Here is a 27,819-nt window from a genome sequence, read left to right as displayed (position 1 = left end):
AAGAAGGGGAAGGAATCTTCATTCACACTAAAAGTGGAAAACGGGCGATGATTAAATGGCAAAAATGATATAAGCATGAGACAATAGGAGGCATAATGAAAGAAATTAAAGACATTAGGAGACACAGGGAATGTATGAATAGCTGAAGGAGATAAGGGTAGAAATGGAAGTTATTAAAGTCAACATTGAGGCCAAAGGGCTGCAAAGTGCCTAGTAGAAAGATGGATGCTGTTCTTGGAGCTTGCGTTGCGCTTCTTCAGAACAGTGTAGAAGGCCAAAAATAGAGGGGTCAGAGTGGGAAGAGGAATTGGAGTGACAAACGACAGGGATCTCAGGGTCACACTTGCAGACAGAACAGAGGTGTTTGGCAAAGCGTTCACCTAATCTTCTTTAGGTCTTCCTGATATACTGTATTTACAGTCTGCTCTATACTAGGTTGGATGAAGTACATGTAAATTGTTGTCTCACCCAGAAGGAGCATTTGGGGTCCTGGACAGTAACGTGGGAGGAGAGGAATAAGTATGTGTTGCACCTCCTATACTTGCATGGGAATGTGTTAAGGGAACGAGAGCTGTTGGAAGAGGGTATCAGGAAGGGAACAGTTCCTTCAGAACAGTGTAGAAGGCCAAAAATAGAGGGGTCAGAGTGGGAAGAGGAATTGGAGTGACAAACGACAGGGATCTCAGGGTCACACTTGCAGACAGAACAGAGGTGTTTGGCAAAGCGTTCACCTAATCTTCTTTAGGTCTTCCTGATATACTGTATTTACAGTCTGCTCTATACTAGGTTGGATGAAGTACATGTAAATTGTTGTCTCACCCAGAAGGAGCATTTGGGGTCCTGGACAGTAACGTGGGAGGAGAGGAATAAGTATGTGTTGCACCTCCTATACTTGCATGGGAATGTGTTAAGGGAACGAGAGCTGTTGGAAGAGGGTATCAGGAAGGGAACAGTTCCTTCAGAAAGCAGAGAGGGCAAGGTGTGTTTGATGGTGGGATCAAGTTGGAGGTGGCGGACATGATGGAAGATGATCTGTTGAATGCGGAGTCTGGTGGATGGAAGGTGGGAACCTTGTCATGCTTGAGAGAGGGAAGGGTTGAGGGTAGAAGCATGGGAAATGGGATGGACCCGGTTGAAGGTATTGTCTAACAAGGTGGAGGGGAATCCTTGGCTGAGGAAATGGAGGATATTTTGGAAGCTCTAGTGTGGAAGCTGGCATCATCAGAATGAATGAAATGGTGATGAAGAGACTTGGAGAAAGGAATGGAGTCCTAACAAGAAGCTGGTGGGAAGAAATATAATCCAGGTAGCCGTATGAGTCATAATAGCCCATCCCCGAAGATAGAAGCCCAGGACAGATGCTTTCATGCTGAATTCCTTTAGAATTATGGCAAAGTTAAAATTACAATAGCTTTGATGTCTGTCAATTTTGCGTAGCCAGTTTTGTTTTCCCCTCTTGGTTTTACAGTGGCTAGCTCCTGTGAGCCCCACGTATAACCACACAAACTCCACCTGGATTCATGGGGCACTTCGATCCCTGGATTACATACCAATTCTGACGAATTTCCCATTGAAAAATAGTAATCCTTGAACTTTGCCTTCTGTACTTGTATTTAGATCATGTTCATTTCGTATGGAGATAAGCAGGGGCCTCTCCATGGCATGTTGATGAACACACCTTATGTCACCAAAGACCTGCTCCAGGCAAAGCGATTCCAGGCACAGTCCCTGGGAACGACCTATGTATATGACTTTCCTGAAATATTTCAACAGGTAAGATTGTTTTTTCACCTTCCGTTAGCAGTTTTCTCTTCTCAAAGGTGTTGAATCCTTTGAGGAGCGGTTCCACGGATGTTGGGCACCCTCTGATATCTTGTGGGTGTCAGCAGGCTTTTTAATTATGATGGACATCACATGCACACCTGAATCTGTCTTAACCCGATGTACCTGTACCTGGTCAAGTGTGACAATTCTTTTGGATAAATAATCAGACCACACAGTGGAGGCTGTGTCAAGTTGAAAAAAGCACCTTTCCACACATATTCACATGAGTTATGTTACAGGAGACTATTCAGTCAAAGCGTGGGATAATGAGGCGCACATTTGCTTGTTACCTTTTGAAGAGAATCCTTTTTATCACGTAGAAAGTCACCACATGATTTGAAGTAATACATTCTCTGCGGAGTTGGATCTTGCTCCATGGTGCTGGCTTCTAAATGTAGAACAAGTATCTTAAATACCTTAAACTCTCATAATTACGCAGCACATACCAGGTTTAAAAAGTTGCTGTTCCCTTGCATCTAGTACAGTATGGCTTGTGTACAGCAAGTCTTAACTTCTCTATATGTGTATTAGAAACTGGAAAAGTGATGTGCCCCCCAGGCCTGAGCTGATATTCCTTCCTCTAACATCCTGTAGAGATAAAGCAGTTATGTAAATAGTATTCATTTTTTGGATGGTATTTACATCAGCCTCCACTTTCTCTCTTCCCAGCTTTTGCCCCCTCTCTTTAGATGGAGCGTAATTATATAGCCTTTGGCTGCCTCCTGGCACATTACTCATTGTAACCGGATACTAAATGTTGTCGGGGTTTCTTCAAACCCAGATGCCTCACCACAGCCAAATCCAGTGTTGTCCTTGCCCAATATCCACTTTTCAGCAGCTGTTACTGAAACGAGGATCGGGAATGAGAAACCTAGATGATTCCACCCTTTCCAAGCTACTGAAGCCAATTGTGTTGCCCCAGCTGAGGTCAGCTAGTTCAGCACAGATGAGCGATCTTCTTGGTCTGTATAACTCGGTACCATAGCACGTGTTTACCCATTTAGCTATTTGGAGAACTTCCCTTGGCCACTTTTACATGATATGTGCCGTAATCGATGAGCAAAACTGAAACACTTACTAAACCTTGATCAGAGGTTATTTGACATGATCTGTAGCTTTGCTCTTCTGTATATTAAAAAATCTGATAGAAGAATGAATCTGAAAAGGTTTCTACCTTTCTTTTCCTTCTGTGGTCCAGGCTCTCTTTAAGCTGTGGGGACCTGATGTGGAGTATCCTAGGGAACCACTCCTGTGCACAGAACTTGTGCTGGACTCTCAGGGTCAGCTGGTGCATATGAACAGGATTCCTGGAGGTAATGAGGTATGTACAGTTCACTTTTGTTTTATTGACTAACCTAGGTGAAGGGCCAAGGCCCATAGTGTACAGTGTCACTAAAATTGAAAACAGTAGGACAGAAGATGAGGTCCATTTAAAACTTCATCTTCCGATTAGGCACTTTACAGCCTTCCAGACTCAATATCGAGTTCAACAATTTCAGATCATAACCTTGGCTCCTTTTTATATTTTTATCCACACCTTTGGTTTGTGCCTTTTTTTCTTTTTTCTCTCCCACATGGCAGCTGTCTTTCATTCTGCCAGCGCATTTCACACTTCATCTAGAGCCATTGTTTGTTTCTTTACCTGTCCTATTACCATCTCGTCTCGTCTTGAATATCTCTTAATGTCTCTTCACCTCTCAGACCTTCCCTTTTGTTCTTTCATCCCCTCCCCCATTTCCCAGCCCCCAAACTGGCCTTTTAATCTGTTTCATTTCCTGCTTTTTTCTCAGTTCTGAAGAAGGGTTTCGACCTGAAACATTAACTCTGTTTCTCTCTCCACGGATGTTGCCTGGCCTGCTGAGTTTTTCTGTTGTTGTTTCCATTTAAAAAGTAGTGGCTAGGTGGGGGTGGTGCCATGCCTTATAATTATAAATTACAAGATCTTCCTTATTACACAGAAAGAAAGCAAGAATTTGCATCAGCACGGCACATACAACATGCAACGTGTATGCTGGCATCACTAGTGAGATGTGTGCGCATCGGCACACCTTTGTTTTTGTTACTAAACTAGAGGCCATAAATGCAAGACACTCACTAATAAATCCAATAGGAAAATCAGGAGAAACTTCTTTACCCAAGGAGTGGTGAGAATGTGGAACTCGCTACCACACGGAGTAGTTGAGGCGAATAGCATAGATTCATTTAATGGGAAGCTAGATAAAAACACGAGGGAGAAAGGAATAGAGGGTTATGCTGATAGTGTTAGAGGAAGAAGGGTGGGAGGAGGCTTATATAGAGTGTATAGCATGGACCACTTGGGCCAAATGGCCTGTTTCTGTGCTGTAAATTCTATGTTAATACAGTGCCTTTTGTGATCCCAGGACACCACAAGGTGTTTCACTGTCAATGAAGTATTTTTGAAGTGTGATTATTGTTGTAATGTAGGGAAACACAGCAGCCAATTTGTGCACAACAGGGTCCCACAAACAGCAGTGAGATAAATGACCAAAAATGATAAGGATTAGCCAGGACACTGGGGAAAAACTCCCCTGCTCTTTTTTGAATAGAGCAGTGGGGTCTTTTACATGCGCCTGAGCGGGTAGACGGGGCCTCGGTTTAACGTCTCATCCGAAAGACGCCACGTCCAACAATGCAGCACTCCCTCGGTATTGCACTGAAATATCAGTCTAGATTATGTGCTCAAGTCTCTGGAGTGTGCCTTGAACTCGTGACCTTTTGAGTTAGGCGAGAGTACTACCATTGAGCCACGGCTGGCATGATTTGATCTCCTATGAAAGCGATTGATTATTCGCTTTTCTTGTGGATTCTTGCAGCCCTATTTATTTTGGTCTTCGCTTTCCTTAAACATGAGTTACAAGTGAGACAGTTTTGGCATGGTCAAGAGGCTAATTTAATGTTAAGGCTAAAGGTGCAGAGTTTAAGGGGGAGAAATTGGGTGGCTTTGCGACCGGGCGCGGCGCGAGTACCGACGCCCGCGAGATTGAGCTGGAGGTTTGCGGCGGCAGTAACCACTAGCGCCACAATCTCCTGCGCTCGGAGATCATGACGTCATCCGGGTGCACAGCGCCCCGGCTCAGAAATTCACCCCCCCCGGCCTGAGTGCCTGCCGTTGGCAACGACGGGTACAGGAGGCGGTTTGCAGTCGAGTGGGCGCTGGAGGAGCGCAATATAAAGGTCAACTTCCGGGGTTTTTTTTGTCGGCAAACAATATGCTGCCTTGTCAGTTTGACACAAGCAGACATCCTGCGACAGACCGGTGTCCCAGCACTGTTTCACCCACCACAAGAAGCTCGCGGCTGGCTGCTCGGAGATGAGGGTTATCCACCCGGCTGATAACACCCCTCCGCAACCCCAACACTCCTGCTCAGCACGCATATAATGACAGCCATAGCGCCACCAGAAACCTGATCGAACACACTATCGGGGTGCTAAAACAACGGTTCCGCTGCCTTGACTGCTCTGGAGGAGCCCTAGAAACATAGAAGATAGGAGTAGCCATTCGGCCCCTTGAGCCTGCTCCTCCATTCAGTGAGATCATGGCTGATCATCCAAATTCAGTACCCTGTCCCTGCTTTCTCCCCATGTGAGACCTGTGGTACTCCCCTGATTGAGTCTACCTTTTCATCGTTGTGTGCTGCATGCTGCACAACCTGGCCATTCTGACGGCCCAGCCATTGCCACCAAGGATTGCAGGTCCACCTCAGGAGGAGGGAGCCACTCAATCTTGCTTCTGCAAGGGCCGTTTGTGAGCGCTTCATTAGATACTACTTCCAATAAATGATATATCGCATGGCGTTTGCGCAGCACAACCACATCATTACATCCAGCTCGCAGCCCCCATCACCGGGCTAAGGTCAAATGAGAAACATCACAAAATGTGCAACGTCGTCAAATTAACAATTTATTATGAAACACAACTGTTCATAAAGAAACACAACAATATATTTACAAACACATCATGGGGGTAGTGTTTGCTAATAAATTGATGTGTTTGTAAAGTATTCTTAATCCCCCTTCAATGATTTCCCTCCCCTTTGGAGATCCCCCCTCCCAACCCTACTGCTCCTCCATTAATGTGGCCCCAGTGGCTGCAGCAAGGCTGGTGGAAGGCTGCTGAGACTGGGAGCCAGAGACTGCAGATGGCCTTGCAGGACGCCCTCGACCAGCTCTGGGCCTGGAAGGCCCGGCTGCAGACTGCACCAGTTCAGCATGGGCGGCAGCAGTCTGGGATGGCTGGGCTGCGACAAGTGCAATGACGGAGTGGCAGTGGTGGGAGCAGGACTGCTGTCATCCTGAGAGAGGACAGCACCTTCCTGCTCGACCAACACACTGCCACTCTCCCGGGGCATACACTCAGCATCCGGAGCAATCTGCTCAAGCAGATTTCTGGCCTGCTGCAGCACCGTGAGATCCCCGGTGGACTGTGGGCATCCCAGCGAAGATGGCAGCAGACAGTGCTTGCATGAGAGCAGTCTGAGATTGCAAGCCAGCAACCACTGACTTCATTACAGCACTAAGCTGTTAGGTTGCTTCGGCCTGTGCTGCAATAGCTGCTGCCACTTCACCCATGATACACGGCATGAGGTCTGGGTCCTCACGGTCTCTCTGCGAGTCGACCATCCTTGGCAAACTGCCAAGGATGGGCTCGATGGTGTGCGCAGTGATGAGTGCAATGCTGGAGGCGGACTTCTCCAAGCTCCTAGCCAGTGCATCCATGCTCTCTGGTACCCTTGCCATTGCACCCATGAGCTCAGTGTGTGTGCCCTTCGCCCGTGTGGTCATCGCCTCCACATCGAGGTCCTCATCTGAGTCCTGTGCAACAGAACTCACGCGCGAACTCCCCCTCTGGGGAAATGGCCCCCGAGCTTCCCTTTCCCTGGTGTTGCTGCAGCCCACTGGGTCCCGGGGCTTCACCCACATCAGACCCATGTACTAGGCTCCCCTCCAGCAACCGCGTCATCCCATTATAGGACCTAGTGTCTTGGAAGACAAAGGCAGTGAGGCTCTGGCTTGTTCTTCCTCCTCCTCCCGCGTCGCTACCACTGGGCGGCTGAGAGACAGGCTGGTCATGTGGTGGGTGATCATCTGAAAGCATAAAGCCGCAAGAGTGGGGTTAAAGTTGGGGGAGAGGCGCAGGAAGGGAGCAAGGAATGAAGACAGTATACTTAGATGGAAAGTGGGAAAGACTTGTGTGGGGGGGAAGCGGTATGAGAGAAGAAGGAGAGGTGATGAACATACCGTTGTTGTCCCCAAGGGGGTCGAAGTCTCCGATGGCCACAGCGCCCATGACCTGGGTGGCAATGATGCGGCCCACTCGCTCCTCCAGGTCTGTAAGGGGGTGCAGGTCCACCTCACCACCTCCTGTTCGTACCTGCTCCCTCCTGTTGTGAGCAAGCTTGGCCTGCAAGAAAAAGGAAAGCGTGTGGGTGAGTGTGCAGCTATGTGTTTGGCATATATGCCTACCATAGTAGAATGGCTGTTAATGTATGCAAGGCGTGAGATGTGCATATCACTTTTAGTAGGTGGGCATAGTTGGTGGGTGAGTGTTGGGGATTTGGCCGTTTATACAGTGTGTGCACAGAGTGAGGTTGAGATGGTGGAATGTAGAGCTTTTTGAAGCATTTACTCACCCTGACCACCCGAGTGAGGTCATTGAATTTTTTCTGGCACTGGGTGGGAGTTCTGGGGACCACACTTCTGGCCGACACATGCTGGGCGACCTCCCTCCACATCCTCCTAAAGGCATGTGGCAATGGCCTCCTGCTAGTGTCCAGAAAGAGTACTGCATTCCATGGCCGCGACCAGAGCCTTCAAGGCATGGTCGCTGAACCAGCGAGCTCTCTCTCTCTCTCTCTGGGCCTCTGATCAGCCATCAGTTGCTTGAATGAAGGCTTGCAACTCCTTGCAAGCCCAGTTCAGAAGCAGCAATGATCAGAGTGAGGCTGTGCAGCATGATTCAACCTCCCCTTTAGGAACTGGAAGGCACCAGTCTGTCTGAGGACTCTCTCTAATTGACAGCGCCAGAACTTGATTAGTGCTCTGAAGGTAACGCCTCACTTTGCAATGTTAGTGCCCCGAGAGAAGTGTGTAGCGCTTGATTTAGCATTTGCCGGTGCTAATTAGCACCCGGCACTAAAGCTAGCGTCTCCAAATGGTTGATACCAAATTTTCCCCCCTAAATTTCCATTAAATTACTTAATTTTCCATGGGTGGTAAATTCCTATGTGGTTATGTTGGAACAATAACATTCTTAGAGTGACAGGAAATGCCCAGTCCAAGACTTGAGCACATAATCGAAGATGATGGGGACTTTGATGCAGTCCTGAGAAAGTTCATGTTTTTTAGATGCTGTGCCAAATCTAAGCATGGTCTGCCCGTTTAGGTTAATGCATCATATCCCATGGCACTATTCGAAGAAGCGAAGGGGAATTCTCCCATTGTCCTGGCCAACATTTACCCCTCAAGCAACGCCACTGAAACCGATCAACTGGTTGTTCATCTCATTGCTGTATGTGGGTGCTTGCTGTGTGCAACTTGGCTGCCACGTTTACTTCTTAACAACAGTGACTACGCTTCAAAAGTAATTAATTAGCTGTGAATTGCTTTGGGATATCCTGAGGATATGAAAGGTCCTATATAAATGCAAGTTTTCTTGTTTCTTGCTGTGGCTGCTTTGCTCCTAACAAAGGATACCTGTTAGAAATGGACCCTTTTGCCCCCATACCTCATAAAAATGGGCTTAGAATCTGGTATTAATTTCCTTGAATTTGTGGCTCATTTACCACGCTTTCAATGATGCTGTTTTTGAACAGTTCTAGTTCTCTTCAAAAATATTTTTCTTAGAAAGATCACTATATTCATGTTGTATACAATTATCACTATTGATAATGGCCAAGGCAACTTTTAGCTGTTCGTTGTTCTATCAGGGAAGATGGCAACAAAGCCCTTTGGTATGGATGGTGTGCTGCCCATATATCAGTCCATATATCTTCAGCCTTTGTCACAGTTACATACCTCCCTGCACTAAATATGGTTGTATTGGACTTTTCCTCAGGTAGGAATGGTGGCCTGGAAAATGAACTTAAAAACTCTGGAATATCCTGAAGGACGTGACATTGTTGTCATTTGTAATGACCTCACTTATAAATTTGGCTCATTTGGCCCAGAGGAGGATTTGCTGTTCCTGCGGGCATCTCAACTAGCCAGAGCTGAAGGCATTCCAAGAATCTATATAGCAGCTAACAGTGGTGCCAGGATTGGGCTTGCTGAAGAGATAAGGCATATGTTACAGGTGGCCTGGGAAGATCCAGATGATCCATACAAGGTAAGTCCTTTTTTTCCTTCTCCCTCTGCCGCCTTAGTTTTTCAATTCCAGAGTACTGTCTTTCCATTGAGTGGGTGTGGGTCCCTAATGCTTCCACAAGTGTACCCTGTCAGATGGTTAATGGGACAATGTTGTAGTGTATAGCTCAATCCAAATCTGGTTATGCAGGAAACTCTCGATTTACCGGCACCTAAATAACTGGAAATCTCTGTTAACTGGCAAAATTCAGGAGTAGGTTCAGGTAAGTTTTACTTCATATTAGTGGCCGTTCCTGGATCTGTGGCCGTGTAACTGGGGTTCCTGCACCTGTTGCTATGCAACAGGGACGCCTGGATCTGTGGCCAAGGTTCCTGCACCTGTTGCCATGCAACAGGGATGACTGGATCTGTGGCCGTGTACGGGGCTCTCATACCTTTTACTATACCTCTCTGTAATTCGGACTTTTCGATAAACCAGCACCACGCCGGTCCCGGATAAGAGTTTCCTGTAGTTAATTTTTTAATTACAAACATACGAACAATGATGGACAAGTAAAGACCCTCTGGCTCCATCCAGCCTGCCCCACACAGTTGCAATACCTTGTGTATCGCTATATATACACTGCCCACCCCACTCCAAACCATGTTATCTCCTGGGAGAGGTGGAAAAACCAGATTAAAACCCAAGCCAATGTGGGGGGACAAGAATCTTGCGAGATTCCTCTCGATTTCAATTTTATTTGTCACATAACCAAATACAACAAGTGAAATCCAGTCAGTGAAATGCTTTTTTCTTAACGAGCCGAGCGCACCAAGCAGCAAAGGACACTTAGCTGCCTGGTACGCACGGAGCCCGCAGGACGGCAGCCATCTTCATCGGCGCCATCACAATAGGGTCTGCTCTCGCCTCGCTTCACCTTTCCCGCACTCCTGCACTCCGACCCATCTAGGTGATCAAAACTAGCCCAGGAGATCACACTGGCTCTGAATTCCCTGAAGTACCTACCTTTTGTAAGAGGTGATGTCTGCCCCAACCAGAAACCGGTCCAGCTAATTCTATTAGTGCAGTGTAAGTGAAAGTAGTTTTGCTAAAGGAATGTGTAACACCTCCAGAGGCACTGAAAGAGCAAGCAAGGTAACAGAGGGAAGCTTTTACCATTTCAGAAGTGACCCTTGTAATATTCCAGTACAGTATTTCTCCCATAACAATCGGAATAAATCTTATTTTATCCTCAAAATGCAAATTGCATCACTTTGTGCACGTGCGTTGTCAATTAGGAAGATTGTTCAACTGATCAAGGATATAATTTCATTATAGGTTTATCTGTGGCTCTTAGCCCTATAGCTTTGAAATATAAATAGACTGTTCCAGATTGCTACTTTTTTAATTTTAATTTTTTTTCTAATATCCATTTACTTGTCAGGGCTTCAAGTACCTGTACTTGACACCTCAGGACTACACCAGAATTAGCCCCTTTAATTCCGTGCACTGTGAACATGTGGAGGAGGATGGAGAGTACAGGTGGGTATCATGCGTAGCAAAGATTGGAAATCTGAAATTAATATACGGTCGGCATCTGAAAAAATGCAGCCAAACAATCTGGAAGAGATGATGAGTGGAGACAAGTCACTTTCTCAGATGGAGGGAAGGAATCAAATCCAAGTAAGAACCAACACTCGCTTCGAGGGACATTGATAGACATTTCAGAATAGGTTGTCCACCTGCTTCAACTAATAGTGTGAGCCATAAAAATATTCTAAGACTAATGACTGAACTGTGCTGGTATCAGTTCTCTTCTACATGCAATATGGCAGCAGAGGTAGTTTGCTGTGCTGGGCCTTAGAATCATAGAATGGTTACAGCACGGAAGAAGGCCATTCAGCCCGTTGAGCCTGTGCTGGCTCTCTGCAAGAGCACTTCAGCTAGTCCCACTCCCCCGCCCTTTCCCCGTAGCCCTGTAAAACTTTTTTCCTTCAGGTACTGATCCAGTTCCCTTTTGAAAGCCATGATTGAATGTGCCTCCACCACCCTTTCAGGCAGTGCATTCCAGATCCTAACCACTCGCTGTGTAAAGTTTCTTCTTACGTTGCCTTTGGTTCTTTTGCCAATCACATTAAATCTGTGTCCTCTGGTTCTCAACCTTTCTGCCAATGGAAACAGTTTCCCCCTATCTACTCTGTCCAGACCCCTCATGATTTTGAACACCTCTATCAAATCTCCTCTCAATCTTCTCTGCTCCAAGGAGAACGACCCTAGATTCTCCAGTCTATCAACGTAACTGAAGTCCCTCATACCTGGAATCATTCTCGTAAATCTTTTCTGCACCCTCTCTAAGGCCTTCACATCCTTCCTAAAGTGGGGTGCTCAGAATTGGACACAATACTCCAGTTGGGGCCGAACCAGTGTTTTATACAAGTTCATCATAATTTCCACACTTTTGTACTCTACTTCTATTTATGAAGCCCAGGATCCCGTGAGCCTTTTTAACCGCTTTCTCAACCTGCCCTGCCACCTTCAACGATTTGTGCACACATACCCCCAGGCCCCTCTCTTCGTGCACCCCCTTCAGGATTGTACCATTTAGTTTATATGTCCTCTCCTCATTCTTTCTACCAAAATGTATTACTTCACACTTTTCTGCATTAAATTTCATCTGCCACGTGTCCGCCCATTTCACCATACTATCTTTGTTTTTCTGAAGTTTATCACTCTCCTGCTCACTGTTCACTATACTTCCAAATTTTGTGTCATCTGCAAATTTTGAAATTGTGCCTTGTACACCCACGCCCAAGTCATTAATATATATCAAGAAAAGCAGTGGTCCTAGAACCGACCCCTGGGGAACACCACTGTATACCTTCCTTCAGTCCGAAAAACAACCGTTCACCACTACTCTGTTTCCTGTCACTTTGCCAATTCCATATCTATGCTGCCACTGTCCCTTTTATTCCATGGGCTTCAACTTTGCTGGCAAGCCTATTATGTGGCACTTTGTCGAACACCTTTTGGAAATCATGTACACTACGTCAACTGCATTACCCTCATCGACCCTCCGTTACCTCATCAAAGAACTCGATCAAGTTAGTTAAACACGATTTGCCTTTAACAAATCCGTGCTGGCTTTCCTTAATTAATCCACACCTATCCAAGTGACTGTTAATTTTGCCCCTGATTACTGTTTCTAAAAGCTTCCCCACTACTGAGGTTAAACTGATTGGCCTGTAGTTGCTGGGTTTATCTTTACATCCTTTTTTTGAACAAGGGTGTAACATTTGCAATTCTCCAGTCCTCTGGCACCACCCCCATATCTAAGGAGGATTGGAATATTATGGGCCTTCAGAAAAGACTCTACATGTGTTTTAGTTGAATAATACCTTTTTTATGGGAACAACATTTTAGTAGTGCAAATGTTATACAGCTTTTGTTCCAAGCAGTATTTGCACCATCATTAATGGGCTCTTAACAAAATAGGCTGTCTGGCCTTCCTAACTACGGTTCTGTTTTCTAGATATGTTATAACTGATATTATTGGCAAGGAGGAAGGCCTGGGGGTGGAGAATCTGCGTGGAGCTGGTACCATTGCTGGAGAATCCTCCCTCGCTTACAATGACATCGTCACCATCAGTCTGGTAAGTGTGACAGACTGTGCTCCTCCGCAGTTATATGTTTACCAGTGGATCGCCTGTGGCATAGCTCACAGTAAGTCAGATGATGGAATGTTTTGTAAGGATAAAAGAGAGCTATACCATGTTCTGCTGCTGAGGTGGTGCGGTGTCCCTTTAATGTCACAAAGTAAACACCGGTTCAGGTCAATTAGCATTTAATTGCTTCATTCGACAACTTTGCAGATTGAAAAATAATTGTACCTTTTTAGGCGGCAGGTCAGACCAAAACAAAAATAGTGAATCTTGCACGACATTGCTCACAGGAAGTTGGAGGATCTGATATTTTATAAGAATGGAAAGTGGATCTAATTATAGTTTTGCTGTTGGAAATAAAATAAATGGTTAAGAAAGCAAGATAAATTTAGTTGTAGATGCATAGAAATTATACAAATGAATTTAATGAACAGAGAATTGGATGGAATTCTATGAGAAAGAAGGTCTTTGTATAATTTCTGTTGAATAATAAAGGGAGGTTTAGTTAAAAGTAAATTCATTAAAGTAGAATTGTAAATGAAAAAGTATTTGTGGTTTGGAGTCTTACAGCCATTGAGGATTTGCTGGGAATTAAATGATGTGGTCTGGCTGTTCATGCGTTCAATATTGGGAGAGGGCGGAGTGCTGTAACATGTTTCTCAGTTCCATAATGTGTCAAGTAATGCTTTTTGACGAACACAGGGCTGACGTGGGTGTGTGACTGACATCACTGGTCAATGGAGAGAATGTGGTCATTAGTCATTGTTTTGAGTAGGACAAGAGCTCTTGGTTTAAAAAAAAATGCAACAGTCTTGCAGAGTGGGAAGCTCGAGTACAATCATGGGAGTGGGTGGACTAAGTAGTAGATGTTTAGAGAAAGAAAGAAATTGTGAAACGGGGAATAAATTAGAGTCAAGACCTTTTTTCTATTATCTAAATGAATGTTGAATCTGTAAAATAAGTATCAGTGATTCTAGTCAAAGGGAACTTTTTCTACTTATCCCTTTGTAATGGAGTTAATGTGAGGAATTTGATATGCTCAATAGATCACAAGCAAAAGAAAAGAAAATGGATCAGGAACTTCAAGGATAGAATTGGTGTCAAAAATACTTTGTCTCAGTCCACTCCCTAGGAAAATGATCACATTTGTGACCCATGTCTGTGGAGGAGGAGATCCCTCCTTGGAGCCTGGTTAGGAAATCGATGATCCAGCTCACACCTGAAAAATGGCAACTTTGGTGAGATACAGGTGCTGTCAAAACCTGTGCAACTTGACTGTCTTCAGGAGAGAGGAGCAGGAGAGAAATTTAGGAGAAAAACATTGTTTCAGACACACATCTGTTAACTATGAAAATATCCCAAGCATTAAACAAAACCCAGAGACAGCCGACTTGCACATCTGTAATGGTTGCTGGAGAGGACTCCACTGTGATTAACAAAAGCTAAACAAAAAAATCTTACTTTATAAGACTTGATGGAGTAGAAATTGTCCTGTGCGCTATTTGTAAGGGATTGGTTAATATATTTGGTGAAATTCCTCTTCCTGTTTTTAATGGGTTAAAAACTGCATTAAAATAGCAAACCGTGGAATTTCACCTGAACACAATAACCAGTTTGTGACAAATATGGTATAAAGGAACTTCTTCCCCCAAGGGCTTTTTTGGTATCTATCAATACCATCTTCAAGTGTTAACTGCTAGCGGAAATGTCTGGCCAGAAAAATGTATTCCTTTTTGTACTTTGCAGGTGACGTGCCGTGCAATAGGAATCGGAGCATACTTGGTGAGGTTGGGACGACGTGTGATCCAAGTGGAGAATTCCCATATCATTCTCACTGGAGCCAGTGCACTGAACAAGGTCAGAATAAAGCATACTGGTTTCTATTACAGCTGACGAAGCGTTGCCAAATTGGAACCAAATCAACCGAAGCCCATTGAACCTTTTTGAGCTAAATTTGAACCACTGCAATTGCCATTGCCATTGCCATGACAAGATGATGTGATGGAATGGGAAGGTGTAATATCAAGGGTGGATACAAGCCACCTGTACAGAGAACAGGAAGTACGGGATGCACTGATCACCATTCTCCAAAGTGGAGATGGTGCATAGAATGAGAATCAATAGTAGAAGTGAAACTTTCAAAGACTAAGTTGGGCTTTGATCCCTAGGGCCAGTGTTCAAATCCTGCTAAGAATGGTGTGATGAAGCATTGTGGTCTGCCTCTCTAAGAATTCTAATGGAAATTAATTAGGAACTCGTGCCAACTTGGGAAGTGAGCAGAAAAGACCCACAGAACAAAACTACCACTAATTTAATATTCAAATGGCAGTCTCACTACAAGGATATAAAGAAGGCTGGTAATTGCAGTAAGAGGCTAAAGCATGTTTTGGGACAGAATGGAGTGGACTTTACTCTGCGTAGAGCAATGCTATACCTGACCTGGAAGTGCTTGTAGCAAAACACTTTCTATTCCCCAGCAATGAGGTTGCTCACCCTGATTTTTACTGACATGGAAGTTGGCTGTCTGTCCTCACCAGGCTGTTGTACCGCTAGTGGCCATGACTGATTTTTAACTTCCTCACATTATTTTGTTTCTAACAGTGTAAATTAACTGCACAGGCAGCAGCTAACATGGAGTATGTAGCTGACAGCATAGAGCCGGTAGACGATCGCAACAGGAAGGTGGAAAGAATAATTAATTACCCTGTAGATGGCCTGTTTTGTGCAGAATGTAACGAAATATATCAAACGGTCAACGCATTTAGGGTACATTTGTCTAACAAACATCAACTTAAGACATTTTCCACTAGATGTTCCAAATGCGGAATTACAGGGGAATACAGATCTATAGCATGTCACTATGCAAAATGTAATGGGAAACAAGTGCTAGTGTCAGAAGGCATCTATTCATGCGCAGCTTGAGGTCAAATTTACAACACCGTTGCCTAAGCCAGCATGAGAGGCATCAGCATCCAGCACTTTGGAATGAAGCCAGGATTAAGTTACTTATGTCCAAGAAATGGAGTGGTAGAAGGGATTATGTTTGGGCAGTTGAAGAAGTGCAGCTCTTGTTAGAGCTAGAAAATCAGTTCCAGGGCTGCAAGGACGTTAATATAAAAATTAGTGAAGTATTAACATCAAAGACCAATAGACAAATCTCGGATAAAAGAAGAATTATTCAGAAGGAGGAGGCCAGGATGGCAGCTGCAGCCGCAGTTGAGACCGAAGGTATAGAACAAGAGAATAGATCTGATTCAGCCAAGCAGTTAGATGACCGGGAAGTGCAAAGCAGGGAAAAGAGAATACTGCGAGATGCTGGCAGTACTCCTAGTCATGGGGAGCTTGCGGTGCAACTTACCAGAGCGGAAGGTCTGTTGCGCAACAAGAAAGGAAAGGATTATAAGGCCCAGAGTCTTGGTGTGATCGAGAATATCACCGAGATAGTGCTTAAAAAAGCAAAATCACGCAAGCCCAAACGAGGTCAGGCACCTAAAGGTGGCAGGAAGATCGGAACAAAAAGAATAGCCCAGAACTCTGGTGCCACAAAAAGAAGGGCGACCAGAAAGGCTGAATATAAGAGAATGCAGACACTGTACAACAAGGATAAGAAAAGATTGGCCAGGCAAATAATGGGCGCACCTGATATGGCTAACTGTCCGTTAGATAAAGATCATATAAGGAAAGGAATTTACAGAAAACTGTCCATTTTCAATAACAAGGCCAATATTAATAAACTCCCAGCATATACAGGAAGCAAAAATTACGGAGGATTAATGGTAGCCATATGTAAGGAGGAGGTAGAGCAGGCCATGGCAGGAATTGATGAACAAACAGCAGCCGGGCCAGATGGGATGATGAAAGAGCATGTTTTAGACCTCATAGTGGAGGACGAAACAATACCCCCACGCCTCTTTACATTATGGCTAAATACAGCATCCATACCAGAAGTCCTCAAGAAAAGTAGAACAGTTCTAATTCCTAAGACAGATAAAGCCGAGTTGTTGGCCAACATTGACAATTGGCGGCCTATTACCATCGGGCCAATACTCCTTAGACTATTCAACAAAATAATGGCGAAACGACTAGGTGAGGTGGTTGAGTTGAATCCTCGTCAAAAAGGATTCATTGCAGCCACTCCTGGTTGCAATGAGAACATCGGGATCCTCAAAAACATCATCAGAGGGTTGAAAAGGAACAGTAAGGCGTTAGCAATTGTCTTTTGTTGACTTGGCTAAAGCCTTCGACTCAGTTGGTCATAACATGATATCCAAATCACTTGGAAGGATGGGTTTGCCCAAAGCATGTATTCAATTAATTCAGGATTTATATACCAATACCTCCACCATAGTTGAAAGCAATAAATTCAGTACAGATTCAATACAAATCCACAGAGGTGTTAAACAGGGAGATCTACTCTCACCATTATTATTTAATATAACCATGAATCCCCTTCTTTGTGCGCTGGAACGAGCTGGGATGGGAGTCTAGATGGAATGTAATCGAAGGATAATATCATGTTCATCGCTAGCATTTGCGGATGATATTGCTGTCCTTAGTGACTCGTATAAAGGAATGGTGAGGAACATCAGAATTATCCAATCCTTCTGTGAAAACACAGGGCTTACGATCAATGAGAAAGACAGCGGGTTTCCATTTCATAAGTAAAGCCAAAACCTTTATTTACAACCATGAGGAGAACTGGTGGTTGAATGGATTCCCCATTAGATATATCCCACCCGGGGAAACTGAAGGTTATCTGGGCGCGCAAATAGACCCGTGGTCCGGCATTGCGCAAGATGGTTGGGCAGATAAATTGGAGGGATGGATCAAGAGTCTTAAGCAGGCCAAGCTTAAACCCACCCAGAAGTTTGGAATGCTCAGGACTTTCGTTATTCCAAGACTGTACTATCATCTCACCCTCGCAGAGGCGTCCCAGAACACCCTAACCCAGCTCGACCGAGTAATCAAAAAGGGAGTCGAGGAGATCTTGCATTTACCTGCTGATACAACAGATGGCATACTATACTCAGCTAGGAGAGACTGGGGTCTATGCCTTCCCAGGTTAGAAGTCCAGATACCATCAGCCATCATTAGGAAACTTGAGGCTATGGAGAGTTCTAGCGATGAAGTAATTTGGGCTTCATTCGAATTCTGTGGGGAGAGTAGTTCTGAATCCATCTTGAGACTTGGAGAGCTCAAACTACTCCAGGAAATTGAAGAATTCGTTAGGAAGGAAGGAAGGAAACTCAGACACCATAGGAAGGGACTACCCCATCGCCCCTGAGCCAGCAATTGAGCGGAGATGGGCGCCAATGCAACTCCAGAGTAAAAGATCAAAACCTAAAAATAGGTATGAAAAATGGAGATTGCAGGAGTTCGCGAGGTGGGCGGAGCTCCCAGTACAGGGAAATGGAATCGCATATTTCAGGAATGATATATCTAATACCTGGATCAATCCATTTCAGTATATGAAACAATCATGTTTCATTAAAGGGATTTTGTTAAGATGCAATCTGTATCATACAAGATATACTCTTACCTACGGCAGGCCTAATGCTATAAAATCATGCAGGAGGTGTAACCTTGCCAATGAGACGCTTGCACACATTTCTGGTCGTTGTCACTCAGTTAAAAACATACGGATCAAAAGACACAACAAAATAGTGGACAGACTAAAAGAGCATGTGTCTAAATATGGTTGGACCACATTTGTTGAGCCCAGGCTAGTTGACAATGATGGAAAAATATGGAAACCAGATTTTGTTTTTAAGAAAGGAACGGTAGTTGGTGTTGTTGATGTCACCGTTCAATGGAAGGACAACAGCATGTCACTAGAGAAAGCCTGGAGCGAAAAGTGTGACAAGTATGGTCATTTACAGCAGGAAATTCGAAATAACAACAGAAATTGCTGGAAAAACTCAGCAGGTCAGGCAACATCCATGGAGAGAAATTTGAGTTGACGTTTCGGGTCGAAACCCTTCTTCAAAACTGGAAAGAAAATAAAATAGATCGAAGGCAGGGCTGCGATCGAACAAAAGAAGTAAAAGACAATAAAAGGTATTCGAAACCAGACGAGATGGTAATAGGCCAGTGGAGACAAAAGACAGCGGAGATTAGGTGTGAAGTGTACTGGCAGGATAAGAGACAGCTGCCAGGTGGGAGAGAGAAACAAAAGGAAAGGGGGGGTGGGCAAAGGAAGACCCAAAACAGAGGTGGAAAAAATTATAAGTAAAAAAGTAATAGGGGCCGAGGTTATGATCTGAAATTGTTGAACTCGATATTTAGTCCGGAAGGCTGCTGACTGCCTAATCGGAAGATGAGGTGCTGTTCCTCGAGTTTATGTTGAGCTTCCGTGGAACAATACACGAGGCCAAGGACGGTGAGGTCCGAGTGGGAATGGAGCGGTGAATTAAAATGACAGGCGACCGGAAGCTCGGGGTCACCTTTACGGACTGAACGGAGGTGTTCCGCAAAGCGGTGTATCGTACAACAGGAAATTCTTGGCCTTACAAAAGGAACATCGGTTAACTTCTATGGCTTCGTCATAGGTGCTAGAGGCAAGTGGTTTAACATGAACAACACAGTGATGAAATTTTTGCAAATAGAGAAATATACAACATTCGCCAGAGACGTCGCTAGGCTCACAGTACTGCTTACTCTCGAAATTCTACAAGTTTTTAATGATATGTAACTCAGCACTTCGTCTGCATTCGAGCTATATTCAATGGATGTCGATTGGCATATGTATGTTATGTTGCGGGATAAGTATAATGGATCCAGTATACAGAGAATGGCGTCCCCGGTGCATTCAATGGATCTGCGGAGGATTGTAATCACTGATTAAGTTTTATTGTCAACAATAAGTCAACTACAATAGGGCACGACCCGTATATGATAGGTTGTGGTGTAGCTGGATGGATTCTCCTCGTGGACGAGCCACGTTAATACTTGAAAAATACATTCAATAATGGACCTTCGGGCCCAGAATGTTATAAATAGCCAAATGCCTCGTCATCAATGATCCTCTGATCCAAGTCAGTGTTTTCCATGGTCACAGCCAAAGAAAATGGCTGTCACTTTTTGTTTCTCACCCCATCCTGTTGATTAAGTTGTGTCCTTCATTCCTGACAGGTTCTTGGTCGTGAAGTGTACACGTCCAACAACCAGCTGGGTGGAGTGCAGATCATGCACAACAATGGAATATCGCACACCACCGTCCCTGATGATTTTGAGGGAGTTTATACCATCTTAGAGTGGCTCTCCTACATGCCTAAGGTATGAACGTGTTGATTTAAAGCACAGCTCTGTGTGAATACAGCTTGCAGTAAAAGATGGAAGCTTCTTCATTAGTTTAAAGCCTTTAAAGTCTCAATTGTGGATTAATCTATCTATATTAAACTTTGCTGGTACGATTGTTATCTGTCTAGTGTTTATAAGGTCAATTGAAGCAAAGTAGTGCGATAAAGGTTCATGATAGTTGTTCTCCGTATGATGAACTCTGTTTTTCTGTTGTGCTATCTGGAAAGGGGAGAGAGTCAGTGGAAGAATTCAAGTAAACATGCTTCCCCAGAGGTAAGGAAGGGAAATTTTAAGGGCAGTCTCCCCATGTCTCTCACCATTAAGAAGTTAACATCCCATGATGTTTCAAACCAGCAGAAATTTCACACAATCACAAAGACTTTTGTTCCTTTTCATAAGGGGATGAATTTCTTCCCTTTCCTCACCTCCCCCAGTCCTGTGGTCTTTCTGGGCCCTGTAATACCTGTGCTACATAATGATCGTGCAGGCCTCTAATAATGTCCTTCCAAGCCTCCTGTCATAAAGCACGTTAAAGCAGCTTTTTAATCTATTATTTTTCCATCCCTGGGGAAAATGTGGCCTCTGATCAGTGTGGTAAACCACTGTTAACCCTGTACATGTCTGTGTGGTAAACCACTGTTAACTCTGTACAAGTCTGGGCATGGCTCCACCCCTAAGCCCGAGTATAAAGGTGACTCACCACCCTTCCCCCGGGAGCTCTTAGGATGGATCCACTAGCAGAGGCATGCTCCAGTTCTTAGTCAATAAAAGCCTACCTCGTATAAGTTCAACTCGTAGTCTTTGGTCAGCAGCTCCCTACAGGTGAATAGTTTAAATCTAAGGACTCCGGTACAGGGATTAAACCCTGTTAAATCAGACTAACACAAACCTCACTTACCACCCGACAAAACTACACGTTTTTGGATTGACCAACACAAGTTGGCAGAGTGCAACAATCGAACGGTACAGCACAAGATTCGTACATCATTTACTGATATCAGTATTCATATATTGTTGCTCCAAATATATGCCCCACATGCTTTCCCTGCCCATCTAATTCTGATCAGATTAAATATTAATTTCTATCAGGCTTTGCTATTAGGCTATCTTGTGCTATGCCTTTTAACATGTAGGATGAATGAATGCGTCCGGATGAATGTTTTGTTTTATTCTGTTACTATAGAACAACACGAGCCCAGTGCCTGTGATCTCCCCAAAGGATTGTCCCGAGAGGGAAATTGATTTTGTCCCCACCAAAGCCCCATATGATCCTCGTTGGATGCTGGCTGGCAGACCTCATCCAAGTAAGAAGAACTTCATTATTCTGGAGAAGAAGTGATGGTTGAATGAATAGCTACAATTTAGTGCATTGGAGTCGAGAAATTCCTCCCGTTATTTACACTTTTTCCATGAGTAATGCTGTCGAGACTACACCACACTCCTTGTGGAACAAGTATAACGCATGGAGGAATTTATAGTCAAAAGTGTTGGAGAAAGAGTAAGCGTTAAAAAGACTGCGCCACCTCGTGACTGGTTTAGGAGAGCAATTTGTTCCTTACGTGATTCTTCTTCTTCTGCAGCTATCAAAGGTGCCTGGCAGAGCGGTTTCTTTGACCATGGATCCTTCAGGGAAATCATGAAACCCTGGGCACAGACTGTAGTGGTGGGAAGAGCAAGGTAAGAGCTAGTAAATTACCACCCAACTTAATGTTTTGAGGCTAAGGTTAGGGGAGGGACAGAGAAATACTACAGCGTTTAGCCTATCCCCTTGTGTTCCTCATACAACAAATGTGCTATGCTTCATGTACTTCCTCCTCCGTGCGTTACATTTATTCCACCAGTAGTGTGATGTAGTCTCAACAGCTTTACTGTGTTGAAATCAAGACTCATTGCACCATTTCCTACTCTAACTCATGCTATCCCTCAGCCTTTCCTTCTTCCTACAATATACCCAAGCTCCGCAATCACAGAGTGGGATTAAAACAGTGTTTTATTTGGAAAGAATGGGAATTCGGAGAAGAGGGGGAAGGAGTGGCTGCTTTTTGCCTACACTACTTGTAGTGGTTTGTGTTACAGGTAGATATTTAATTTCAGTACCCATTACTTAATCTAGATCAAGTAAGTAGTCAAGAAACTACACTGTAAATTAAGTTACCTAATTACAAATGTAATTAAATAAAGCAAGGTCATATAGGGATGGCAGTGCAGGTGGTGTGCCGCAACTGCAGCATGTGGGAGTTTGTGGAGAGCATTGTGATCCCGGACAACCAGGTTTGCAGTAAGTGCCTGCATCTTGAACTTCAGCTCAGAGTTTTTGATCTGGAGTCTGAGGTGCAGACGTTGCGGGGCATCAGGGATGGGGAGAGTTACCAGGAGGCAGTCGCACCCCTTAGGTTAGGTAGTGGTACAGGTCTGGTTAGTGGTCAGGGGACAGGAGGGTGTGACTGCAACTCAGACAGGTAAGGGGACCCCAGGTGCGGTGCTGGAGGAGCCTCAGGCTTTGCCCTTGTCCTACAGGTATGAGGTTCTTGCTGCCTCTGTGGATGAGAGAAAAGCCTGCAGGATGGATGAGCAAGCTGACCATGGCACCATAGTGCAGGAGGCCATTCAAGTTGGAGGAGTGAAAGGGAATGTAGTTGTGGTAGGGGACAGTATAGTCAGGGGGATAGATACTGTTCTCTGCAGCCGCGACCGAGAGTTCTGAAGGTTGTATTGCCTAGGTTAAAGACACCACCTCGCGGCTGGAGGAGAACTGGGAGGTGGAGGATCCAGTTGTCATGGTCCACATAGGAACCAACGACATAGGTAGAACTAGGAATGAGGTTCTGCTGAGGTACTTTGAGGAGCTAGGATCCAAATTAAAAAGAACCTCAAAGGTAATAATCTCTGGATTGTTACCTGAGCCACACGCAAATTGACCTAGGGACAAACCGATTAGAGGTTTAAGTGCGTTGCCTTTCATAACCACCAGGCATCTCAAAGCACTTTATAGCCAATGAAGTACTTTTGGAGTGTGGTAGCCTTTAAAGAATTAATACATAATTTACAACAAATATACATTCCTTTAAGGCACAAAAACCCGACAGGAAAAGTGGTCAAACCGTGGCTAAAAAGAGAAGTTAAAGTTAGTATTAGATCAAAGGAATGAGGGAAACGCGGCAGCCAATTTACGCTCAGTAAGCTCCCACAAACAGCAATGTGCTAATGAGCAGATCAACTGTGTTATGTTGATTGAGGGATAAATATTGGCCAAGACACGGGGATAACTCCCCTGCACTACTTCGAAATTGTGCCATGGGATCTTTTACGTCCACCTGAGAGCAGACGAGGCCTCGGTTTAACATTTCATCCGAAAGACGGCACCTCCGACAGTGCAGCACTCCCTCAGCACTTCACTGGCGTGTCAGCCTAGATTTATGTCCCTGGAGTGGGACTTGAATCCACAACCTTCTGACTCCGGTGAGTGTGCTACTCACTGAGCCACAGCTGACCACTGGTAATGGGGAAAGAGGGAGCTGTTCCGTTGGGACGGGCTCCAGTGTCCTGGCGAACCAAATAACTAGGGCAGTAGACAGGGCTTTAAACATTAATGAAGAGGGGGGTGGGAGGATTCAGGAAAGAGTAAATTTAAAAGCAGTGAGGGAAATGTCAAGGCTCTAGAGCAGAGTAGAGTTTTGGGTAAAAAATAAGCAGAGTGGGACAGAGAGTAACAAAGGTAACAAGGCATCAGTGACTAAGGTGACACCAGGGGAAAAATAGAAATAAGTCAAAGCTAAAGACACTATATCTGAAGGCGTGAAGCATTCACAACAAAATAGATGAATTAATAGCGCAGATAAAAATTAATAGGTTTGATCTAATAGCCATTACGGAGACATGGTTGCAATGTGGTCAAGGTTGGGAACTAAATATTCCAGGATACTTAACTTTTAGAAGAGCCCTGATAATAAAGGATGGGATAAAGACAGTAGAGAGAAAGGATCTTTGCTCCGAAAATCAAGAAGTAGAATCAGTTTGGGTGTAGCTAAAACAGCAAGGGGCAGAAAACATTGGTGGGTGGTTGTTTATAGGCCCCCAAACAGTAGTCGTAATGTAGGGCAGAGTATAAATCAGGAAATTAGAGGTGCATGTAACAAGGGTAATACAGTAATCATGGGGGACTTTAATCTACATATAGACTGGGCAAACCAAATTTGCAGTTGTGGAGGACGAATTCATGGAATGTATGCAAGATAGTTTTCTAGATCAGTATGTTGAGGAACCAACTAGGAAACAGGCTATTTTAGATCTAGTATTGTGCAACGAGAAAGGGTTAATTAATCACCTTGTAGTAAAGGGGCCTTTAGGGAAGAGTGACCATAATATGATAGCATGTTATATTGAGTTTGAAAGTGATTTAATTAAATCCGAAACTAGGGTCTTAAATCTAAACAAAGCAAACTACGTGGGTATGAGGGGCAAGTTGGCTAAGGTAGATTGGGAAACTACATTAAAAGGTATGACGGTAGAGAAGCAATGGCTAGCAATTAAAGAATTAATACATAATGTACAACAAATATACATTCCTTTTAAGGCACAAAAACCCCACAGGAAAAGTGGTCAAACCGTGGCTAACAAGAGAAGTTAGAGAGTATGAGATCAAAGGAAGAGGCTTATAATGTTACCAAAAAGTGTAGTAAGCCTGAGGATTGGGAGGATTTTAGAATTCAGCAAAGGAGGACCAAGAAATTGATAACGGAATGGAAAATAGAATGAGCGTAAACTAGCAAGAGACATAAAAACATATTGTAAAAGTTTCTATAGGTATGTAAAAAGGAAAAGATTACAAAAGTAAACATGGGTCCCTTATAGGCTGAGACCGGAGAAATTATAATGGGGAATAAGGAAATGGCAGAGAAATTAAACAAATATTTTATGTCTGTCTTCACGGAAGAAGATGCAAAAAACTTCCCGGAAATAGTGGAAAACCAAGGCTCTAGCGAGAATGAGGAACTGAAAGAAATTAGTATTAGTAAATAAATAGTACTGGAGAAATTAATGGGACTGAAAGCCGACAAATCCCCTGGACCTGATGGCCTACATCCTAGGGTTTTGAAAGACGTAGCTATAGAGATAGTGGATGCATTGGTTGTCATTTTCCAAAATTCCATAGATTCTAGAACGGTTCCCACAGATTGGAAGGTAGCAAATGTAGCCCCACTATTTAAGAAAGTAGGGAAAATGCTAGAATCCATTATTAAGGACGTGGTAACAGGGCACTTAGAAAATAATAATAGGATTGGGCAGAGTCAATGCGGATTTATGAAAGAGAAATCGTGTTTGACAAATCGGTTACAGTTTTTTGAGGTTGTAACTAGCAGAATAGATGAGGGGGAACCAGTGGATGTGGTGTATTTGGATTTTCAGAAGGCATTTGATAAGGTGCCACACAAGAGGTTATTAAACAAAATTAGGGCTCATGGGATTGTGGGGTAATATACTAGCATGGATTGAGGATTGGTTAATGGACATAAAACAGAGAATAGGAATAAACGGGTCATTTTTGGGTTGGCAGGCTGTAGCTAGTGGGGTACCGCAAGGATCAGTGCTTGGGCCTCAGCTATTCACAATCTATATCAATGATTTGGATGCGGGGACCAAATGTAATATATCCAAGTTTGCTAATGATACAAAGCTGGGTGGGAATGTAAGTTGTGAGGAGGATGCAAAGAGGCTTCAAGGGGATATAGAGAAGCTAAGTGAGTGGGTAAGAACATGGCAAATGGAATATAATGTGGAGAAATGTGAAGTTATCCACTTTGGTAGGAAAAATAGAGAAGCAGAGTATTTTTTAAATGGTGAGAAATTGGTAAATGTTGGTGTTCAGAGGGACCTGGGTGTCCTTGTACACAAATCACTGAAAGTTAACATATAGGTACAGCAAGCAATTAGGAAAGCAAATGGTATGTTGGCCTTTATTACAAGAGGATTTGAGTATAAGAGTAAAGACATCTTACTGCAATTATATAGGGCCCTGCTGAGATCACACCTGGAGTATTGTGTACAGTTTTGGTCTCCTTACCTACTTGCCATAGAGGGAATGCAACGAAGGTTCACCAGACTGATTCCTGGGATGGGGGGATTGCCCTATGAGGAGAGATTGAGTAGAATAGACCTATATTCTCTAGAGTTCAGAATAATGAGAGGTGATCTCATTAAAACATACAAAATTCTTACAGGGCTTGACAGCATAGATGCAGGGAGGATGTTTCCCCTGGCTGGGGAGTCTAGAACTAGGGTCACAGTCTCAGAATAAAGGGTCGGCCATTTAGGACTGAGATGAGGAGAAATGTCTTCACTCAGAAGGTGGTGAATCTTTGGAATTCTCTACCCCAGAGGGCTGTGGAGGCTCCGTCGTTAAGTATATTCAAAACCGAGATCAATAGATTTTTGGATATCCAGGGATATGGGGATAGTGCAGGAAAGTGGAGTTGAGGTAGATCATCAGCCAGGGGTATGGTAGCATAGTGGTTACATTACTGGACTAGTAATCCAGAGGCAGGACTAATTATCTAGAGACGCGAGTTCAAATTCAACCACGGCAGCTGGGGAATTTAAATTCAGTTAATTAAATAAATCTGGAATAAAAAGCTAGTATCAGTAATGGTGACCATGAAACAACCGGATTGTCGTTAAAAATTCATCTGGTTCACTAATGTCCTTTTAAGGAAGGAAATCTGCCGCCCTTACCCAGTCTGGCCTATATGTGACTCCAGACCCATAATGTGGTTGACTCTTAACTGCCCTCTGAAATGGCAGCTCACCACCACCTTCCCAAGGGCAATTAGGGATGGGCAATAAATGCTGGCCTTGCCAGCGACTCCCACATCCCAACGAATTTAAAAAATAAAAATTTAAAAAAAAAACATGCTTGCAGTAGTTTCAAAAGTAACCAATTCTGTGGAATTTTATGATTGGCAGCAAGACTTACTGTTCACTGAGCACATCTTGAGTGCTGATGACACTAAAAACCACTATTGGGACTGTTAAGGTAACAGATTTTTAAAAATTAAACAATCAAAAGGTCTCAATTTTGAACTTTATCAGAGGTAACTTCAACAGGAAAATTGTACAGAATTGTTTACTTTTGAAACTACAGCAAGGTGCATGATTTATTTGGGTAATGTTCTTTGTTTTTAAAATAAAAAGTTCATCTATGAGCAATACCATGGAAGATCAGTATCTATAACTGTATGTGCTCACTACACGCCAAATGTCCAGCATAAAAAAAAATCCGGACTGGTTTTTGAAAAATTTGAAGCAATAAAGAAGCACTTAGTTCACTGTCTCGGAGCACATCTGTCGCAAATTTCTTTCCGAATCCTTTCAACAGCACTTGCAACAGCATAACCTCAACACTCTATGAGCAGTGCTACAGGAGATCCACTACCTCCTTTAAAGGCAAATGAGATCTAGATCGATTGATCCTTAATTGAGTGTCTGATTACCTTGCACAGGTTAGGCGGGATCCCTGTGGGAGTTATTGCAGTAGAGACTCGGACCGTTGAATTGACGAACCCAGCAGATCCAGCCGACCCGGAATCCGAATCAAAAGTGAGTAGGTAATCACTTTGGCAAAACAGTGAAAGAAAGACTTGCATTTATATAGCGCCTTTCATGACCACCGGATGCCCCAAAGCGCTTTACAGTCAATAAAGTACTTTTGAAGTGTATTTACTGTTGTAATGTATGAAA

The 27,819-nt window shown here is 43.9% G+C and overlaps 1 protein-coding gene across 2 annotated transcripts in view; it reads left to right on the top strand.

Moving 5' to 3' along the window:
• Positions 1-27,819, top strand: part of acacb (acetyl-CoA carboxylase beta) — a 147,549-nt gene that overhangs the window by 104,033 nt on the left and 15,697 nt on the right. For both annotated transcript variants that reach the window (XM_085961310.1, XM_085961309.1), the window contains 10 exons: positions 1,618-1,773; positions 3,023-3,145; positions 8,900-9,169; positions 10,572-10,669; positions 12,657-12,777; positions 14,533-14,643; positions 19,918-20,061; positions 21,269-21,389; positions 21,666-21,762; positions 27,582-27,678. In XM_085961310.1, the coding sequence (XP_085817436.1) occupies positions 1,618-1,773; positions 3,023-3,145; positions 8,900-9,169; positions 10,572-10,669; positions 12,657-12,777; positions 14,533-14,643; positions 19,918-20,061; positions 21,269-21,389; positions 21,666-21,762; positions 27,582-27,678 (1,338 nt within the window). The remainder of the gene's footprint in view (positions 1-1,617; positions 1,774-3,022; positions 3,146-8,899; positions 9,170-10,571; positions 10,670-12,656; positions 12,778-14,532; positions 14,644-19,917; positions 20,062-21,268; positions 21,390-21,665; positions 21,763-27,581; positions 27,679-27,819) is intronic.

This window comes from Somniosus microcephalus, chromosome 19 (assembly GCF_052327205.1).
Source record: "Somniosus microcephalus isolate GS21.2 chromosome 19, FLI_Smic_1.0, whole genome shotgun sequence".
NCBI classification, from domain to species: domain Eukaryota; kingdom Metazoa; phylum Chordata; class Chondrichthyes; order Squaliformes; family Somniosidae; genus Somniosus; species Somniosus microcephalus.
This window is presented reverse-complemented; position numbering and strand designations above follow the sequence as displayed.